We start from the raw sequence: 22186 nt of genomic DNA, 5'->3' as shown, positions 1-22186 counted from the left end.
GTTAAGAAGTGTAAAGTGCCACAGTCTAAATTTATTCATTAGAAAAATGCAACCTGAGTCAGTTATGCCTGCATTTTGAGTTCTGGCATACTGTGCCCACCCTCTCACTGGTGTCCTTCTTTAGCAGTCTCAACAATTTAATCTGAAAGCCAAGGTGGATGATTTGTAGCATGCAAAGCCCTTGTCTCTGTCACATGCATAGAGATTACAGCATATAATTTACGGAAAATGTATTTATTTTTAAATCATTACTGGAGGCTGAGAGTGGCTTTGATCTGGAGGTGGATTAAGGGTAGGCTTCAGGTTTGTGTGTAACTGAATTTGAGTCATCAGCACCCTTAGTACTGCCCTGCAGGGCAGAGTGTTGTGCAGAGCAGGGAACTGCAGGGAACTCAGACCTCTCCTGAGCTTGCTGAGGAGGGGTACCTCTCTGCTCTTTCATTGTGTCTTTGCCAAACAATGTCTTGCTTCAAGGCACATTTTTTTCTTGTTTGCTCTATGGAGTGCCTGACCTTAGGGAACCTAGTTTAGTTCATTAAACTTTACTAAATTTTTTTATACTGAATTGTGTCTATCTGCTAATCTCTACAAATCCATGTTTTACATTTGAAAGAACTTACTAAAAAATGAGCCAAAAACTCAAGATATGAACAGCTTTGAGGATTTTTCTTTCAGTGGTTTTACTGTAGCAGCAATGCTCAGTGATGTGGGTGTCTGCATAATGTAACACATCCTATTCCAAATCTTGCCTTTTTTGAATTCTTGAAGAAACCCACACTCATTAAATAGCTTTCTGTTATGATAACTTGCAGAGAGAACTGCTGTACTTTAGCCTTCCTACTGAGTGACTTCTCATTATAAATCATTTCTTTATGGCTCAAAAATACTGCATTTCCAAACTCCACTCATTAGTGAGACTGGAATGAATTTAATAAAAGCTGGCTCTTTGCACCAGAGCTTCGCTAAGGAAAAACTGTTGCATTTATGTCCTTGATGCCCAAAACATGTTTGTAAGGCATTGGACCTGGACAAGCCAGGAATTACCAAGGCTAGCTCTGTGTGTTTGTGTGTGTAAATGTGGATGAGTGCATGCAGGCAATGTGATTTCTGTTTGCACTTCCTTTTCTTCTTCAATTTTGTCTATATAAAAAGGAGAAATTTATTTAAAACAAAGGTTTTGACAATGGTGCTGAATGTATTTAAGAAAAAATAAATTTCTTCCTTTCTTCTAAAAGAGTGTGTAATTTTTCATTTCTTTCAGAGAAGCTGGATTATTTTACAGGTAGATTCATTTGGCCACAGATCATTACTTAATAGGAAATATTAAATATATTTTTTGAAGCTAAACAAGGTAACTGTGCAGGATTTCAAGTGAGTTTAATGTGATCGGTTAAGGAATTTCAGCACACCTCTTACAGTACCAGTAAGTGACCTCTTTTAAGTACTTCACCCCCTAATAGTTGAGAAGTATCTTTGTGTTGGTTCACTGGAGATTGCTACTAACTGCCTCATTTCTTCACATTAGCTTAATGGGGAGTAATGACATTCCATGTCATGAAGTAAGTTTTGTCATCCATATTCTGCTTCACCGTTTTTGATCTCGCTTTTTTTGGATTATTGAAGATTTGGTTTTGTAATACAGAGGTCCGGAATTCTTTGTTTTACTCTGATTCAGACTCTAGTAATGCAGGTTGTGTTTTTAAAAGGCTATGCTTAAACATCCTTTTAAATGCACCTTAAAAGGATCCCTAGAATAAGGGGAGAAAGAAATTAACACCAATATTTTTTATATTGTTTTCTTCATATTTCATGTATAAGGAAACAAAGTAGAGGACATCCTATTCAAGATATTCATACTTTGGAGGAAATGTTCAGTTGAAGTGTTTGCTGTTTTAATTATTGGCTGAATGTTCTTATATTTGAGCATTTTTACTCCGGTGATATCTTTGCAATACTCTTTGCTATCCTTGAGCAGCAATTACTTATGTAGTTAGCCAAGACTGTTTGCTGCAAAAAGTTTTAATTTGTTTTCCCTATTCATTTTCTGGTAGTTTTCATTGCTATTTCTGTTTAGTGTATTCCATAGGGAATGAATACAAAAAGCTTCCCCAGTAATTAACATAGAAAACACCAATCTCTCTCTTCTTTAAATTAGTCTTCGACCATAACCAATTCTATTAAAAAGCTTGCAATCTAATGAAAAAGGGGAACAAATTAAGTTCTTGTTAAAATGGTAGTTTTCCCAATTTTGCTTCTGAAGATTGCAGTACTTACTGATCAGCTCTTACAAAAGTTGTTTGTTTAATTTCTTTTATGAGGTGTTGTTTATTTGCTTGTTTGGTTTTGGGTTTGGTTTTTTTTGTTTGTTTCTTTCTTTTTTGTGTTTTGTTTTGTTTTGTTTTTTTACTCCTGTTGCTCTTCAAATTTTCAAGCACATATATGCAGAATTTAATTGCTAGTGCTTCATAGCTACTTGGTTGACTGCGTAGGAGGCAAGACTAGGTTAGGTGAGAAAGGAGGCATGTAGATGTGCTTCAGACTGCTTGTTGTGACTAGGAGTTTGAGAGAAGTTCTTGTCAGTACACCTGGGAACAAAGCTTTTCATCAGTGGTGGTGACCTACTATTTGTCAGCATTCTTTGTGAGTTATCTCTCAGAGATATCTCACCTTTCATCTGCTGTTGGTGAGACTTTAAATCTTGAAGAAGTGTCATTCTCAGTGTAAGTCACTTTTGTTAAGGCTTTGACTGTTAGGCATTTCTGTGTTGCCTTTAGCTTCTCCAGTTCTTTGTGCTTCCCATTTTTTGAACTGTGATCCTAGTGGAGCATAGAAAAATGGGTAATTAAAAAGAGATTGCATCCAGACTGCAGGAGATGTCCTTCAGGCTGCTATTTATAATATGCACTGCATCTGAAATAAATGCCCAGTAAGTGTCTGATACTGTGCAATTTATTCCTACTCCTAAAGGGTACTGTCTTCAAACATAATACTTATCTACTTGGGAGTGTCTTTTGGCAATCCCATGGTGCCTTCTCCTAAATAACTGTATTTCATGGGTGTAGAAGCAAAGTGAGTTTTTTTAAAATAACTTTTTAGTTACAACGTAGCCTGTATTCAGTTTATCCCACAGATAGGTTCTGAGTCACTTAATCTTTTCCTTATCTTTAAATTGCTAGATCTGAAAATAAAATAACTGCACAAAAATCAGCTTTCTTTTTTTTTTTTTAGGAAATAAGTGTCTATTTGATCTTAAACGTATCTTCCTTGATAGTATGCCTTCTGAGTTGATAAGCAGGTCCTGTGTTTTGCATGGACTTTTGATACTACTTGTGTTCCTCTTTGAAATGTAGGTTTTTAGGCTTTGCTAGAAGAATTATAATTAAATGTTCAAAACTGTAATGTATTTTCTTTGTTATGAGTATAGTTTCAAGGCTACTTTGCTGCTTGTTCTTTTGACATATTTTAAAAGTGCAAGTAAAACAAAACACCTTGAGCTTTTTCAGTAGGCAAAGAGAAAAACAAAAAAACCCACACATAAGATGCTGGTTGTTATCCATGATCCACTCTAGAATCCTGTTACCCCCTGTAGCAACTGACTGCTGTGCTCAATGGGCTTCCAGCTGGTAAGACTTCTGTTACACCTACAGAGGTTGTCCTGTCAGACTTAGAGCCAACTTGATGTTTATTCCATGTGCAGAAATTGGTTAGTGATGATGTTCTTCTGCTGGGTTGGTAAAGTTACTTAGTCATTGCCAGAGGCTTAATCTGGGATTTGATGACATTTTTGCTCATAAAATCCATTGGTCAGTATGTGTCTATTTACATTCTAACAGTGTGTGTTTTTCTCCCACTGCATATTAAACCACCTCATAGGCTTTAGTTTTCCTTTCTTACCCTCTTATTAATGTAGGAAACATGAAATGGGCCATTACAATTTTTTTGTGTTAGGTTTGTAGGATTGCAGTCTATGCTTTTAGTAGCCATTTTATACTTTTTTTCTTAAGCATGGCAGTACATTGTATAGAAGAGGAGAAGAAACTGTTAAGGAAAAAAGAGCTTGAATAAGTTGCAAAGTCAGGTCAGATTTACTTAATGTGATGAAAGAGATGTAAATGATATGGTGAGCCTTAGCTGTTGTTACTCATTTTCCTGTATATTTGTTACTCAAGAGGATGAGCCACTATACAGCATATACAGTCTTTTTGTTCCCAGTGATATTGGGGCAAGGCTTCCTTTCTCCTTGGGGCTCTGCAGGCATCCTGATCCATTTACTCAGGTGTAGTGCTGAACTGTGCCACTCATCTGTGAGACTGACCTGTGGCAGTGGCAGAAGCAAACTGGTTCCATTTTACACAGCTGGAATCTTCCTTTGGTTCCCTTTGAATTGAAACAAATTGCTCTGTTGTGTTTCTCTATCCAGTTCCTTCTTTTATCTCTGAAAGATCTGTGTTGGAATCAGATCCTTTTAGGATTTACTAGTATTGAGAATAGTGGAAGGATTACTTCACATATCTTGGAGGGTGTGCTTTCATTTGTAGCCTCAGTACAGTGTTTGCCTTTCTAGCAGTGGTTTAAAAGAGTTGCTTGTGATCTGTGATGATCCCCTATGCTTCTCTGAAGATGAGCCAATTACTTGCTCCACTTCTCATACTTATGTACCTTTAAGCAAACAGTATTGCCCCTGCCTTTTATACAAGCTTGTTTTTCTGAACATTTCTCTGTTATTTCAAAATCATTTTGAGTTCTAGTTCTGCCTTACAACATACTTGTGTGTTCAGTGAGCTCTCAGTGTTTTGTCTAGCATGGAAAGTGCAGCACTCTTTGCTGCAAAACCTCTGGGTTAGACAATACTTGTTAAAATGAAATACATGTATGATGACCACCTGCCTACCTTTGTGGTAGTAACAGTAGTGCTGGACAGCATGTCTGAGCAGTCTGGCAGTCCAGAAATGTCTTTTGGTCCCAATGGGTTTCTAATCTCCTGTGTAAAGTCCTTGCTGCTGCAACTAGATGGAGTAACTCTGGGTAAATACCCATAGCATCACCATTGTCACACAGCTTTTAGATATGTGAACTTAGAGAAAGCCATTCCTTGCATTTCTGATCATGAAAACAGATTTATTTCGTACTGAAATTGGCCAAATACAAACTTTCTAACAGATTTGAGTATTACAAAGCAGGCATTCTTTATTGCAGTGCTGGGCATTTGAAGGATCCTTCCACTAATCAAGTACCTCAAGTGTTGGGTAAACGGAATTCTTATCATACACACTAATTACATATCATTAGCTATCTCTGCTTACTTGAAATATATGTATTACTTTATTTACATAGTCACAGCCCTTATCAGAAGTCCTTTGATGGTTCTTTAATGGTCTTCAGTGTCTGGTGTCCTTTTCAGGAGGGTGTTCCTCGACCCCCACTTTTGAGTAAGTGTGGTATTATTGCTTTGCTTTGTCAGCCTTGCAGAGCTGAGCTGGCATCCTGCTTGTGTTTGGCATGACTTCTGTTTGCCTAAGTTACATCTTGTATCTACTTCTCCAAGGCTTTGTACCTCTGTTCTCCTGTCCGTATCAAGTCCCTCTGCTCTTGTGCTATCTTCAGTCATTCATGCAGTTTCTGATTTTAGTGCAGTCTATAATTTCTCCTGTAGTCCTTATAACTGTTTTTAGGTGGAGAGGTTAGAGTCTTCGTGGTTTTGGATTTTTTTTTTCCTTTGGTTTTGATAGTTAAAATTCGTATTAAAGAATGAAGGATTTTAGAGTAGATTTTGGCATTTTTAAATGCCTGTATTAATAACTCAAATTAATGTAAGGCAAGTCAGTAGTGATAAGGACTATTTAACTTGTGCAACTAATAACAATAAAAGGCTAATTACAATAAAATTACAATAAAAGTATATACAGATAATCTTTAACTATTTTGTGGATGCACTGGCTTCCTTGTTGAAGAATTGTGTGGGGTCATAACACTAGAAGTAAATGTCATTAAATATGCACAGTTGGTACCAATATTGGACAAGCTGTTGTCAGAGTTCCAGCTCTGAGGAAAAGCACACCTTCAGGTCAGTGGTTGCATCACCAGTGAAAATGAGTAAACCTCATTTAGTGGGCCCTGCAAGCAGGAACAAACTGGGCAGGTGATCAGGCAGCTTTCAAAGCTCCTTCCTTCACAGTACTGTGACCCAGCAGGGGCTGGAGCAAATAGCTTCATTCCTGGTGGGGGTATGTTTTGAATTGTAGTCTGGCTCCAACTTGGCTGGTCTGGTATCCAGGAACCTCTACCTACTGTGGGAAGAGGATGCTATCAGTCTAGTGATCTGGCAGCATTTTATAACTTTTGGAAGTCCCAGTTTTCAGGCCAACATATATTTAAGGAACTCTAATTTAGGAAAGAAATTCCTGTGAGTAATGTCTGATGACACATCTTCTTTCATCTCTGCATTTCCTGAGTTCTAAGAATAACATTTTGTGTGTGATGATTTTGATATCTGGACTGTCTCAACCATGTGCCATATTTAATGCTGCTTGTGAAATGGACAATATGAGGTTAAAAGAACAAGTTAGGTGATGACTGAGTTTTGGCAATGGCTGCCCAATTAAGAAGTCTGCTGCAGTGCCTTATTTAAGGGCAATATAATGAGGTGAGGAATTAGGATTTAATACAAGGGAAATGTGCAATGTGGGTGGGTCATGCAGACGGATTTTGGTAGGGTGATGGAAAAGGTTCCTACAGTCACAAAGTCTAAAATTGCAGTGGTGGTACTTGCCTGTTAGCAGGCAGGAGATATGTTAAATCTGATCTAAATCAGTGCTCATTTTTTTCCTCAGATGAAAATGGCTACTTATGAAAGGTTAGAGGATTTATGGGGGTGTCAAAACGTATGGCAGATGGGCTGGATTAGGATTCATGAGTGTAGTAATCCAAATCCTTTCTGCCAAGCATTACAGAGGATCTCTTCTGCTCCTGGACTGAACTGAATGTCCACAATCAGATCAGAGTAGCACAGGCTGTCAGGAGGCTCAGAAGAGTTACTAGTGAAAGTGCTTGTCTCAGCAGAGTTCATTTTGAAAGTACTTCCTTTGCAGGCAGAAGTCTACTGGGGGACTGGCTATATTATTAAATTTTATTTAATTTTAATAAATTGCTGGGATGATTTTCTTCCAAAGCCTTAAAGGAAGTAAAGCCAAAATATGTGCTAAACCTTTCTCATTATCTGTGACTATATTAGCACTGTAATGTAAAATCTATGCAGAAGTCATGAATGTTGAGAGAGGAAAAGGGGAATGAGTTTCTCTTTCCCTTCTAGGCCAATGCTGTGTCTGTGAGATTTGAAAACTAAAAACAAAAAAAAAAAAAGAGAGAAAGGAAAAAGGCATCCTACTTTAAATTGTTGTGACAGACATTTATGTGTTAGGGACAGATTTTTCTTGCCTCTAGACTGAGTCTCCTCTGAAATCTGAAAATTCACACTGATGTGTCAGTGTTATGCAGGTTGTTGCTAACTATACTTAAGATGTAGTTAATTTTAAAAGGTTGTAAAGCTACTAGCTATTGAAAAGATCCATGTGTGAAATCTTGGGAAGAATGCAAACCATTTGTGTCTGAGACAGCAACAGGAAATTTGCACTTCACTCCTGTGGTCAGTTAACTGCGTTTAAGAATCTGCCAGAGCTCAGTCTCCAGTTAACTAGTGCCATACAGCATGACAAATTGATGTGCTGGAGTGGGAAACCTACTCAGATATCTCTGAGCTCTATGAGTGAATGCTTAGATATTTCACTTGAAAATCATGTAAAATGCTTAAAAAATAGTAAAAAAAAGTTTTGTTACAGCATGACACACAAACCTGTGTATGGATAACCTGTGTTCTTTGTAAAACCTACAAGTGTGTGGATCCAGGTACTACAGACCTTAAGTGTAAAGCTTAATTGAGAGGCTGCAAATAGTTACTCTAGCAGGGAAGATTGATTAGCTTTGAGCTGAAGATTGTTAATATTTTTGGGATAAAGCAAGAGGCAATTGTTAGTATTTGGTTAACATATGAGGAAGATCTGAAAATTTTTGGAAGGTTTTACAATTATCCATGTGGAAAAGCATATCTGCTCTCACATGGTTTTCTCAGAGAACTAGGCATTTAATTGAAAAGTGCAATGATTAGAACTTCAGAAAAGTGAGATTTTCTTCCAATTATTAAGTATTAACAAAATAACAAAGTAGCCTAATCAGTCCATGAAAACTCACCTTTCATCTGTTAATCAAGTTTCACTTCCTTAGTATTTGGGATATCTTAATCTTTGAAGTGGTATATAGCCTTCCAGAAAACACTTATTTCTAACTCAAACTTAAACACCATCTTTCACTTCCCAGCTTCTTTCTGTTTTAGCAGCCTCCTCACAAGAGGTTCATAAGAAGGATGTATGAAAGAAAAAATAGGTCACATTTAATGTTTGAGAGTTGTTTATATATTTGAAGGAAATTAGTTTGAAAATTATTGAGCCAGAAGGGTGGGCATAAAACATTTCATGTAGAAAAATATGATGAGAATGAAAGAAAAAGTTGAACCAGGGACATGAGGTTTTACTGTGAGGATGTACATGCAAATCCACAAAATCTGAATAATCTTTTTATTCCAAATGGAAACTTAGCTGGGAGTTTCAGTGATAACCAGTTTACACAGCTTTATAACATTAAAAGCATTTAAATAGTTTTGGCAGGCATGGATGAAACTGTATGTGAAGTGAGTTGTGAAGTATTATCCAGCTTACAAATAGAAGAAAGTTGTTCTAATAGGCTTTCAAAGGAATGTAGTTATCATGATGTGCAAGATGAAGGTTTTGATTGATATATTACCAAAACATTGTGGATTATCCAGAATGTAAAAAAGCTAGTAAATCAAGATGGTATTAATATGGCAAATTAAATCTGGACCCAGACTTTACTTTTTGTATAAAAAATGCCAGCATTTTTTAGATGTTTGCAATCCAAGTGCATGAATGTTACCATTATAAATTTGTTTGTTCCCTGCTATTGCCTCTATTAAATTCCATAATGTAACATAACAGAATGAATGAATCTAACTGACATTTAATATTTTAAACTTCACAAGGAGGAACTCTGTAGAAATGCAAAAAGGTATAAATTTCTTCCTGATATAGTATAAGATTAAACTATAAATTATCAAATTATCATAGACTGTTTCTCCTTAGTAGAACATCAGTAAACTAGAAAGCTATTAGTAATTGACCTAAAATGGAGCAACACAATTATCTGTAATTCACTATATTAAGGGTTGAACCCACCCACAAAGGAGAAAAAGAGTTGTTTTGTAGAAATAAGTTAAAACATTTTACTATGAGGTTCTGCTTCTGAATAACTAAGTAAACATTGAATAATCATCCCAGGAATGTGTAGTGTGAGATGGAAAAAACAAATCTAATGAAATGAAAAATGATTGACAAATAATTCTTTCTAATAACGGGGAAAAGATTAGCAAAGCATTTCTTCTGTATCTGGAACTATTTGGCAAATAGTTTTTTTTTCTTTCCTTACCAAAGGTGTCTGAGAAATTGAAATATAAAAATACATATACTTTAGCTTCTACATATAGAGAGAGTAATCTAAACCAGCTTTCATTAAGGATGCCCATGTAATTGAGAGCAGAATTTACCCAAGAAGCAGCTCCTGCTAGGAAAATGTTCAGTTATTCCATAAATAAGTGCAGATTCTTCTAGTTGCTAACATGATGATACTGGTACATGGAGTCAGCTGCCTGCTTCCCATAATGTTATTTTAGATGCATATGAAGATGTAAAAGGTTTTGGAGCTCTGATTATGGTGTGCTTGAAGAAAAACCCCCAGTGTATTGTTTGGCTCTGAGATCATAGAATCATTAGGGTTGGAAGGGGCCTCTGGAGACCATCCAGTTCAAATCCCAGTGTCAAGGTAGGGTCACCCTAGAGCAGGCTGTCCAGGAACAAATCCAGGTGGGTTTTGAATGTCTCCAGAGAACGAGAATCCACAACATCCCTGGGCAGCCTGTTCCAGTGCTCTGCCACTCTCAATGTAAAGGAGCCCTTCCTTATACTGAGGTGAAACTTTTTGTGTTTTATGGAAAATGGATTGGGACTTTCAGTAGGAAGTAGGTCTGACAGCTCCAAGTGATCACTGTAGTTAGGAGGTAGGTAGTAGGTAGGAGCTAGGAGACCTAAACATGGGATCTGTGTCTGTTTTCCTCTCCTGCTTTCTTAGAAATTATAATCAGTTCTCTACTGAAATGCCTCGGGAGAGATTTTGATTAAGGAAAATGGAACTGGAACATCCTTTAGACTTCAAATCTAGCTAAGGCAGACTGGTGTTTTGATCACAGCCAGACACGGAGAAGGGATTTGGGAGGTTATGTAGGAACTAATGTAAGATTCCATAAATTCCTCTAAAATAAGGGTTTCCAAAGTATTACACAACTAAATCTTAAGCAAGGACTGACAGCCCTAAAGTGTCTGAAGGCTCAGCTCAGATGCATTCTTGATACAGCTTAAATGAAAGAGCCAGTTCCTTTAGTCAACATTGTGTCCCAACATGGCGTGATCCAAATTTCAGAGACGGAGATCTATTGTGTTTGTTTCCATTTCTAAAAAAAGTTCTGTCAGATATTTTCTTGGTTCTTTTTTGTGTGTAATTTACACAACTAAATATCTAGTGTTGATTTATCCTTTTTTTTTTTTTTTTTTTTTTTATTTTCCAGAGAAAGAATTTGACCCTGTTCTTCAGCATTGCTTTATTGACCTCCTGGGGAACTGCACTGCTGGGTATTCGCTTATACTGGATGGGCAACAAGCCCCCAAGTTTTTCTAATTCTGACAATCCAGCAGCTGACTCAGACAGTTTTCTCACACGTACTTTAACCTTCTTTTACTTGCCAACCAAGAACCTCTGGCTGTTGCTGTGCCCAGATACCCTCAGCTTTGACTGGTCTATGGATGCTGTGCCTCTTCTAAAAGCTGTCAGTGACTGGAGGAATCTACACACTGTGGCCTTCTATGCAGGACTCCTCCTCCTTGCCTACTTTAGCTTGAAGGGCTCCAGCAATGAGAGAGAATGCAATGGGAAAACTGTAATGAATGGCAAGCAAAATGCTAATGGGCATAGCTGCCACCCAGAGATGGAGTACAAGACACTGGAGGCGAAGTCAAGCTTTGCATCAAAAGAAGAGAATGGCCTAAAAAAGCATGAAATTCAGAAACTGCAGCTTCCTTCAACCGAGAACATTGTCATTCTGTCTCTCTCTTTGTTAATAGTGCCCTTCGTTCCTGCCACAAACCTGTTTTTCTATGTTGGCTTTGTAATAGCAGAGCGTGTGCTGTATGTTCCTAGTATGGGCTTCTGCCTGCTGGTTACAGTAGGTGTCAGGGCCCTTTATGTCAAAGCCCAAAAGCGCTTTCTGAAGAACTTGGTTTTTTGTTCCACTGCTGCATTAATTGTTTTCTATGGACTCAAGACTGTTGTCAGGAATGGGGACTGGCAGAATGAGGAGATGCTGTATAGGTCAGGGATAAAAGTAAACCCTGCTAAAGGTAATGTTTTGCACTTTATGGTGAATGCTTTACTTATTCCTGTTTGTCTTTGCTTTTAAATTGTCTGATTTTACTAGCTACATCTAAAGAGGAAACTTTCAGAAATGTCATTTCAAGTTGCAGTGGTACGTGCATTAGTAAAAAATGGGGAAAAGCAAGAATGTGTTTTGATTAGGTGTTACAGGTTTGGCATTAACATGGAGAAAAGGAGACTCTAAGGTAAGGGGTTACTTTCTTTTTCAGTGGTATTAGTTCCGTATTTTGAAATTAAAGATGCATTATTAATATTACAGAGCCCACCCTGGTGTTTTTCCATTTGGAATCTGGTATATAGCAGGCTAGTGAAGATTTTTTGTGAGTTTACAAAATGTTCTGTTTTCTATGATTAGAAAATACAAGAAATAGTAAAAAACAGCGTCAGGGAAGTGCTGTTCCTTTATTTGATCTGATGCTAGTAACGTCAATACTACATAATAAAAATGAGGAAATTAGGTCATATAATTCAGCCTAGGAAATGACTGTAGTTCCCCCTGCCTACGAGTACTGTAAAGAGTTATTGTGGAATACTTATGCCTTCCTGTTCATGTGTAAATATCAGCTATTTGTAACATTGCCCAGCCACGTCTCAAAGGTTATATCTATGCTGTAATGAGATGTGACCACAGCTAGTGTAAACATACCCAAACAGGCAGTAAACCTGCCAATTTAGGTATCAGTAACAATGTTTAGCTGTGGCTCTGTGGTTTCAAGCCTGTATGGCAGATGCAGCTTGGATCCTGAGCTCCATGCTGCCTGGCTGTACTGCTCTTGGCACACATGCAAGTTTATATGAGAATGGTCAAAATATCACCTGTGAGTGCAGTGTAGGCATTGACTAAGCCTTCCTCATTCACAGTTCATCAGAACTGAGAAGGCATCAGTTGATGGCTTTGCCTGTCTGTGAAAGAAAATTTGACAGCACTTAAATACTAGTTTTTTCAGTCCTCTGCTCAGAAACCCATTATATGATGTGAAGTCATCTGCTGATAGAGTTGTGTTTTTTGGTTAGACAGTTATATCATGCCATAGTCTATAAGCTGTGATAATAAGAGGCAAATGCAGGTAGTTACTGTGAGCTGATAGGGGGTGAAAAAGTAGATTTGGCAGATAAAATGCCTAGCAAAGCAGCATTTTAGTAGTTTGTCAGTCTGATTTTGTAACTCTTCTTTATAGACTTTCTCACCCTAGGAAAATTACTAAACTTGTTGCTGCAGTAACATCCCATTTTGTTTATTTTTTTTTTTCAAAACTAGTGCAGGAGAGCAAGAAATGAAGTAACTGAACAGCGAGCCAGCACACCAGAGTGATTATATGAAACTCTGAGACTTAAAAGTTTAGTCACAATATAAAACACTGAAATTCCTTGGAAAGAAAAGTGTATAAGCACTTGGTTAGTTAATACATGTTTCTTTTTTGTCCTTGGTGAAGATCCCCAGACATTAATAGTTGTCTGCTTGTAATGAGCCAGATTTTGTGATCAAAAAAAAACTATGCTAATTTTTGCCCAATAGTAGGATTGGCTGCAGCATTGTCTAGAAATTAGACTACTGGGTATTGTGCTCCCAGGAGACAAGATGAGCTATTTTCATCATACACATCTCAGCATGCACAGACCTGTATGTATATGATCGTCTGGTTTCTTGCCATATAAGCTAACATTAAGTGTCTTGTAAGATGTGCAAAAGCAAAGACAGTATGTCAATGCAATGATATAGACATGATTGAGCTGACTTAAATAAATCTGCTTAAAATATCCTGTTAAAACTTCTGCTGAATATTTACTAGCCCACACACATTGAAACAAGGCTGGTGTAAGAAACCCCTAGCTAATGTGACTTGTCACCCAACTCTATTCATTATTGTGAATATTTCTAAGATTATCCCTGGCTTTGACTGTGCTAATTTTATTTTCTATTTCTTATATAGTCAGGCAAGCCTGACTGGTCTAGTCTGGATGCCAATCCTGCCAAAGCATTAGGAGATAAACTATTCAAACTACTCTTCAGTAATTAAATGAGGTTGACATAGGAAAAACAATTTATTTTTGTTTGCCTCTTTTTTCTAGTTTTATGAATGCTAGTGATAAATAGGCTATTCAAAGAGTGGGACAATGGGCTACTCAGTCAAATGGTAGAGTGGCCAAGTGTTTTCCTTATTTTTAGGCTACTAAGGAGAGGCTGTCACTCCTCATTTCTCTGCCTTCCTCAGCTCATAGCAAGTTTCTCCTCAAGAGTATTTTCTTACTTTGGAAAATTGTGGAGTGGTTGGATTATTTTCCCTGATAGTTCTGCTTTTTCTCTCATCTCCTGCAAAGAGCTGCTTCTGAACAAGAGCTGCTTTTGTTGTAATCTAAAAAGCAACGAGGTATCCTTTGAAAAACTTGAAAACGATAAAGAAATAGAAATCTGTGAAGACCAACTTTACTAAAGCAAAAAGATGAGTGTTTTGTTCAGGATCCATCTGTATTCTGGGTTAGCAGGATGAGTGCCACTGATGGCTGAATGCTGTGCACCACTGAGCTTATGTGCTGTAGGCATCAGGGCATTTTCCAGGCAAGCTTTTAGCATGGGTGCATTTGTGTACTAATGGGGCTGAACTGCTTTGGAAATGGAGTTGTCTCATTTGGTGATGGTTTATTATCAGTTCCTTTGTGTTGTGATATGTGTAAAATGATAATCTCATCTGCTGCTCTGGGACTTTCAGGCAAACATATTCAGCAGCTTCTCCATCTTCAATCCTCAGTGAAGAAATGGGTTATAATCACCTCACTGGTACTTTCTTCTGGTCCCTTCAGGGGTGCCTTGTAGGCAGTGCAGAGTAGTGTTCTGCTGCAGGTGAAAAAAACCTCTGCTCCTGCAGGCAGCCACAGCCTTTCTGCAGTTTACATTTCTCCAGGCTGTTTTTGTCAATCACTGACAAGGTGAAAAAAAATACTCAAAAGCATTCAGTATGGATTATCTCTTAAAAAAACCCTGAAAATGCACTGTGGGAGAGTCAAGTGAGAAGAAAGTGGTGAAGCTGACTCCAAACTAGCCTGTTGTGCCAGCTTTCCTGGCTGCCTCAGTGTGTGGCAGGCAGCTGCCATCCCTTGGCTGAGGGTGATGCCTTAGCTGCATCTTTACTGGTCTAGTTCTGCTGTTTTAGTTATGAATAGTATTTAAAATACCTTTAAAGTGGTCCAAGCAGTACCTTGTTACAGCTTTTCAGCACTTGAGGGAGAAATATGCAAGACTGACTAATTTAGTTTATGCATTCTGAAGTGGGTGTATGCGTGTTTTGACCGTAGGGAGGGAAAGACATAAGTGTTTCTCTGTTCTGCCTTCAACTTAATGAGCAGCCCAGCTGATATAAAACCATTCTCATTATCTGAATGTTCTTTTACAGCAAAGGAAGCCTCCCAAAATGTAAAAATAAACAAAAAGTTAAAAGTGGGTGGTAGCTGTCACGTCTTTTTCAGTTAGACTGAGGGTCATTCTGTGGTGATGATTACCTTGTGTTTAATATAAAATAGTAATGACACACAAAATAATTGTGCTTATTATTCCTCATTAACTCTGGTTTTCCCTGTGGTACCGAAAATAAGCTTCAAAAAGTATAATCTTCCTCTGGGTCATTTTATACCTTGCAGTCCACACCTGAACATCAAAGATCATTATGATATATTTCCCATACCTGGTACATAAATTGATTAAAGAAGTAGAAAATAGAGGGGCTTAAACTGCTAGACTGCCACAGAGGTATTAGTTTCTTGATCATATTTACTGATGAAATTTTAGTCTCCTGGTACCATTGCATTTGTAAGTAGGCTTTGAGGATCCTTCCAGGAAATAGTTGATGTACTGCAAGAAGTGGATTCTTAACTAAAAATTCAGCTAACCGTTCAATGGGGAAAAACTGTTACTATACTTTGTACTAAATTAGGTAGAGAAGCCATATTTACCCCAAACAAAAAAGATGCAATAAAACATTTTTTCTATTATTATTTTTGTATCACTGCTGATGACTGGAAACCAAAGGAGATTAAATATCTTAAGGTACAGAATTCTTCAAATATGCTTATTAGTAAGAGCTGACAAGTAAGTTAGTAAGTTATGCTGACAAGATCTCCTCTAATACCTTTAGAGCTTTGAATAGCTATTGCTCTGACACACAGCTTGTTGTTCACTATACATTTTCTTATACCTCCTAAATAGAGCCATGTGTATCTTAGTAAATATCATATAGGACATTTAAAATTAGTTTGAGCATTTGGGATTGCATTTCAGGGTTTTGGTGTGTATATTCAGGTTTTTTATATGTAGCTTGTCAGTCAAACACCAAAACTCATGTTTGGCCCAACAGTCCAAAATATTACTCTGTACAGTAGTTATTTCTTTTTCCTTTGGCTCATTTAATGTCAATCATAGTAACATTAATGGTGTGATTAATATATCATTGGACGGACTAGAAAATGTAGGTTTGGGGAAAAAGTGGTTTCAGTGCACAGGTTGTCATATAAAGCATCAGGTTTTAAACCTGTAAAACTGCTGATAAATACACTTAAAACTTTTGCATATTATCACTGTTAAGAAATACCAGTGATATGAGCATACCATCTGGAGTTAGGTATTCATGAGTTAGTTTTAATTTTGCTAATGAACTCTTTTTTTAGTCTTTGAGCAAACCACTTTAATACCATTTTTTCTCTCTAGAATGGAACTCATATTACCTATTACCATATTAGAATTTTTTTTTTTGATGATTCATGTTTGTTTTAAAACCTCCTTGTATTTATGGCTGTATAATATCCCTCCTAAGCCACTTGATAAATATATATTGGAATATGTAGTCATTATGGTGATTCTTGTGCTTTTCAGTTAATATTTTTAGAAATTGTCAGAGAAACATAATAACAAGTAATCATCCATTTTCCCAATATCTTTGCCAGAACTTTCTGATACTTAATCTTTTTTGACTAAATGTTGCATGGATATTTTTCTTGACTTCTATAGTAATTTTCAGCTTTAGCTACTTTTTGAAGAAGACATTTCTTTAAGCTATCATCTTTCAATGGTATAAAATGTTTCCAGCCACCAGTAAGAACCTTTATAACAGCTACTGTATGGCAGATGCAAGTATATTTAGGTAACAAAATCATAGATTAGAACTGCACATTAAAAGTACAATTTATAATATATAATGTTATGGCTATATAAGTCTGTTATATATGAATTAGGCAGATATACCATGATAAATTTTGTGTCTCTGTTCATAACAAAAACATCAGAATATGAAGGATAAATGTTCTACAGGATTCTTAAAATAAATTGGAAGTACTTTTTATATCTGCCACTCTTAAAAGCTTGTTGTGGTTTAGGAATACTGCTCCCCACCCAGACTCTCCCAAATGCTCTCTTTCTTCCCTGACAATGGAAACAAGAGAGATCTTGCAAGTTATGGGAAAATAACCTTAGGGTCTGGCCAGGCCTGCCAGGGTAGCTGGGACTACAGGCACCACCCTGCCTGGCTCCTGCAAAAAAATTAACTCTGTCCTGGCCAGAACTAGGACACAGCTTGGAAAGAGTTAGCTCAAATGAACCACAGATAATTATTTGAAAGTCAAATAAAAAGCCTACTCCCTGAAAGCAGTGTGGGGCTCTCTAAATGGATGGTAGTGCTGCTCTGGATGATTAAACAGTGTAGAAGGAATGGCCATTTGTAAGTTGTTTGGGAAGCAGCCATAATTATTTAGGGTATTTGAGCATGCCACAGGCAGCCCACTCTCAGCAAAACAATCTGGTTATGCCAAATATGGTGAAGAGCTGAAGGAAAGTGGTTTACAGTTCCATTCAAACTCTGAATTTATTCTGCAGTAAGAATGTTCTCTCTCCCAGTTCTTTAGAAGTGCTGCAATTTCCTCTGAAACACCAAAGTCTGGGATGTGATTCTTCTTCAGCAGGATATGAGAAAGCCTGATGTTCTTCCTTTATATATGTGTAGAGGGCTGGAAACAAGGATTTCTTTTATTTTTTTCTTTTTGGAATGTAGTACAACAGCATCTCTAATCTGTGAATCTTAAAGTGCAGGGGGATAGGAAAGAAACTATGATTAACTAATAGTTAGCCTTTCTTTAAAGAAATAAACAGGAGACATTGAGACATAGGCCAGTCAGACTGTCACTTCTTCCCCTGTCTTCCCTGAGGTGCTCTGCAAAATCATTCAGCAAGCTCATCTGCACTGAAAACTACAGTGCAGGGAAAAAAAAACCAAACAGGCCCAGTCAAGGAGGAATCAGCTTTGGCAAGATGAATTTTTGTAGCATATCAAGCAAAATGACTTAAGTTATTGTCTTTGCCAGAAAATTATAGATTTTTTTTTTTCCAATTTGATTAAAAGAGAGACTTTTGGTCCATGTTTGTGTGTTCTGAGGTTTTTTTCAGTGTGTGTTACTTTTAATTAGAGGAAAAAGAGATCTTCTGAATTGGTTCTCAAGCCGAGCATGTTTGTTTAAGTGCATTAGCTAATCATCCAATTGTTTTGCCATTTTTCCTTTTTTTCAAAATATGACAACTTGGAAAAATTCCTCTTTACTTAAAATTTTTGCCATGAATTACACATAATCATTTTCCTACCTGTAATGGATTTTGTATCGGTACATATTCAGGTCCACTTACATAAATCTGGTAGAGAAACTAACCTTTAATAAGGATAGTACATATATGCTTTTTTATACCACTTGTGGTAGGATAAAATTCCAAAGTAGATGGATAAATACAAGTGTTTTAAGATTTCAAATACTCCTTCATAACAGGGGGTTTTACTTAAGCCTGAGCTGTCATTGTTGCCAATCTTCATGCATCCAAAAAGTAAATGATGGCTGATGCAATTGCAGTATGCACAAGAGGTTTGTGTATAGTTTTATTATAAATTGCATAAAAAATCACGAAATAGAATGAATTCTTAATGCCATTTCCTTCTCTTGCCTTAGATGCTCTAGCACACTCAACTTTCCTTTGAGGTCTTAAAATACATAAGGCATTTTGAATATGGACCATTAAAGATGCTAGTTAATAGTTAGAGTGTCTTTAATTAGTTTCACTGATAAATGAAGGAGGTAATTTTATGACCTACCTACCTACCTTCCTTCCTCTCACCTGTATTTCCACACTAGTGGAGATATGTTTCAGCTGGCAAAGCTTCACAAGCTCTTATCTTGCCTTTCTAAGTGTTTTAAAGCAAGACAAACCAAACCAGACAACTTGAAGTGTTACGAGAAGCCTGCTACCTGGATATGAACCAATTTGTGTTTTCCAGATCTGGCATTGTCATTTGAGTACATCTGAAGATTCTCTTGGATTGAGAAATGCAAATACTGATTTTCTTCTTGCTGTGGCTCCTCTGGGATGTTTGCAGGATGCTGTTCTCACTGTTCCCCTTTTCTGGAAAGAAGCCAAAAATGATCCATCTGCTCTTAGCCTGGAGGACCAGGGCTGACATTTCAGCACCCTGCCATTGCTGCAAGAGCCTGGCTTGCAGTTTATCACTTGGAACATAAGTGATAATTTTGAATGTATCTTAGATAATTTTTTTCAAAGCCTACTGTTAAGAAGGTTACATAATTGCACAAATTTAGTACATGGTCGCCTCTGCCTGAGTCACTGTGAGGCTTTGAAGAGTTCCTCAGGGTTCATCCTGAGATGACTGGGATGCCCAGACATGTCCTCTTGTTCTACTTGTATTTTTCTGCTCCTTTGTCCTCCTTTCTTTTTTTTCTTTTTTTTTTTTTTTTTTTTTTCTTTGCATAATTTATATCCATTGCTTCTATAAAATACAGTTTCTTATATAATGACAGTTTCAGATTAGCACTGTTCACACCTCTATTCCTGACCATTGTGAAGTTTCATGGAGTGGCAATGATGTCTTAGGGTGTTCACACACTTGCAATGCAAATTTAGCTAACCAAGCTGTGCAAAGTTGTGACTGGGCTCTGCTGTGAACAGAACAGGGAGTAGATTAGATGTCAAAGGTACTGTGGTTGTCCTTTTCTCATTGTTTTCCCTAATTTGGATCAGTTTATTGTCTGATTGATACCGTACTCTTCACAAAAATAATTTTAGTGTGATGGAGGCTGTGGCAGAACTTGATTGGGCTGTAGGCTGGTAGGTAATGGTGAAGCCAAAGCAAACCAGCAGCTGGTCAGTCTCATCTCTCAGGTTCATGGAGCTGCCAGAGTCACTCTGCTGTCCTTTGAGGAGGAAGAGTTAATTTTCTGTAACACAGAGGGGGAAGGGGGTGTATCAGCTGTAGAACAGGTCATGTGTTCACATTCATTTGCATCAGGGTTCCAGAACTGAGAAACAAAACCAAAGCACTGCCTGCCAAATGTGAGTTGGTTAGTACCCCTGCTGACACATTACTGGATACCTTTCAAAGCAGTGCACAGTTTTCAATTCTGTTTTTCTTTCACCTGCTGTCATTACAAAAACCCTGCAATTGATCCACAAATGAACTGTTGAACAAATGATAACAACCTTAATAAATAGAAGAAGAATGTAAAAGTTGAGAGGTGATAGCTTTCTAACACAGTGTCTCAGCATTACCACATATCCACTAATAAAAAAAAAAATCAATGTGCAAAATAGATTAAACACATAAATTGTGGTTATGTGAAAACCATTATTCCTTTAGGAAACAAGAAATTGGGCAATTTTGTACTTGAGTTAGCAAAAGGAGGTAACTTGATCAAAATGTTCTATTAGCAAGTTTTTAGAGGAAAATCACTGAAAATTGTATGCATGAATTTATTGCATATTTTGAAAAAAAATCATTATTCCTTTGAAATAACAGGAAAATATAAATACCTTATACAAGCCATAGTACAGAAATTGTGCAAAACCTGTCCCACTTTGAAAGTAGCAACCTGTAGCATTTAGATGAATTTTTCCATTGTCAAACCACTTAATAAACATGATGTAATTGTTCTTCTGGCTGTCTTTGTGAGTGGTAGTGGCTCTGCATTGCAGAAAAACTGCTTTAGATGTTGAACTATTTTCATTATGTTTTTATGAATGTGCAGTTGAGATTTCAGAGGTTTTTTGGGGAAACTTTCCCCCTTGAAGAAAAAAGTGAAGGCTTTTCTTTCTGGACCAGCATTGCTTCATCCTTAAACACTATTGAAGAAAAAAAAATAGAGATTCTAATTGTCATGCATTCACTTATTTTTCATAGACAAGTCAAAGAAATGTGGAAGGATTTTAAAGAGAGAGAATGGAAACTGGAACTGCTGTTTCTAATTTCACAAGCTAAAGGATAATAAATAATACACAAATATCTGTAAAGCTCCATAGAGGTTTTCTTGGCTTGATGTGCATTTTTCTGTGAACTAAAGTTCTAGTTTAGAACTGCTGACAAGTTGATTACAAATTACTGAGCTGTTCCCTAAATACTTCAGTCTTTGCTCAAGTAGTTTGTTTTACTTAAATAATAATTTAGTTCACGCTCCTTAATGTATTCATCAATTTGTGGATTAACTTGTGTGAGTCTGATAGCATAAGGTGAGAACAGTATTACCAAACTTCAGTGATTTCATGTGAATAGGGAATGTCTTTTTTAAGTCTTGCATTTTCTTTCATTAGTTTTCAAGTATGTTTTCGTAACAATCAAGGAAAGGCAGCATTTTCCTTTTCTTTGCTATGTTATTTTGAAATGCTTACCAGGATGTATTTGAGAGATTTAATAGGCAATTCTAGTTGGATTTTTTTCCTCTTTGTGTTTCAGCAGAAGTGTTTGGACAACAGACATATTAATAGAACGGTAGTTTCCAAATAGATTTCCTTATTTCCTAATTTTTTGTGGATTATATAGGGATGCCAGCTAGGAATCAGAATTTAATACTTTGGCTTATCTTTGTTAATGATTTGCAATATTAATTTTTTTAAAATTTAAAGCAAACCTTTGAATCAAGAAATCAGCATACATGCTTTTAACCCATCTGCCCTTCTATGACACTGTGCTGCTTTATTATCTTCATTTCACTGAATAGCATAGCATGATCTTTGGTTCAGTAGAAAGGAAATGTTTATTTAAATGAAGATGTTTGTAGACATTAATTTCCATTTCTCTCTTGTTTTCATAGTTCAGTTGCAAGCTGAAAGTTTACTAGTTTTCTTTAGAAAATGTGCTTCTTAAATCCAGGCAGATTAGATTAGAGTGTGTTGTTCTACTTTTGCTCTTGTTTGTATTGCACTCTTCCAGAATGAAAGTGCTTAGAGAAGGTTTAAAATACCAGCCTGGTATTTTTCAGTCTAGTTAAATCTAATTAAATTTTTAATTAAAGATTAAAATGTGGCATATATATACTTTAGTATCTTCTGAATGTTAAAGATTCCCTTTTGCAACTTAGCTAATATATATTATATGAAAAATATTTATAAAGAATAATTGGAATAAACATCCATTCTAAATTGCAGAATTACTAACCTAGTTTATTTTTCTTTTAAGATTTTTTTTTTTTTTACTTTGTACAGATGGAAAATAGTTAAATGCCAGTATTTAGTTGGAATCATAGGTTGGACTTTTAACATGGATGTGGGTTC

General features: G+C 36.7%; 1 protein-coding gene across 1 annotated transcript in view; it reads left to right on the top strand.

The window, feature by feature from the left end:
• Window positions 1-22186, top strand: part of TMTC2 (transmembrane O-mannosyltransferase targeting cadherins 2) — a 228545-nt gene that overhangs the window by 124381 nt on the left and 81978 nt on the right. Inside the window, exon 3 of the mRNA XM_056481917.1 lies at window positions 10745-11573. Within this exon, the coding sequence (XP_056337892.1) occupies window positions 10745-11573 (829 nt within the window). The remainder of the gene's footprint in view (window positions 1-10744; window positions 11574-22186) is intronic.

This window comes from Oenanthe melanoleuca, chromosome 1A (genome assembly GCF_029582105.1).
Source record: "Oenanthe melanoleuca isolate GR-GAL-2019-014 chromosome 1A, OMel1.0, whole genome shotgun sequence".
Classification (NCBI taxonomy): domain Eukaryota; kingdom Metazoa; phylum Chordata; class Aves; order Passeriformes; family Muscicapidae; genus Oenanthe; species Oenanthe melanoleuca.
The sequence above is the reverse complement of the archived record's forward strand: the minus strand, read 5'-3'. Positions and strand labels throughout refer to the sequence as shown.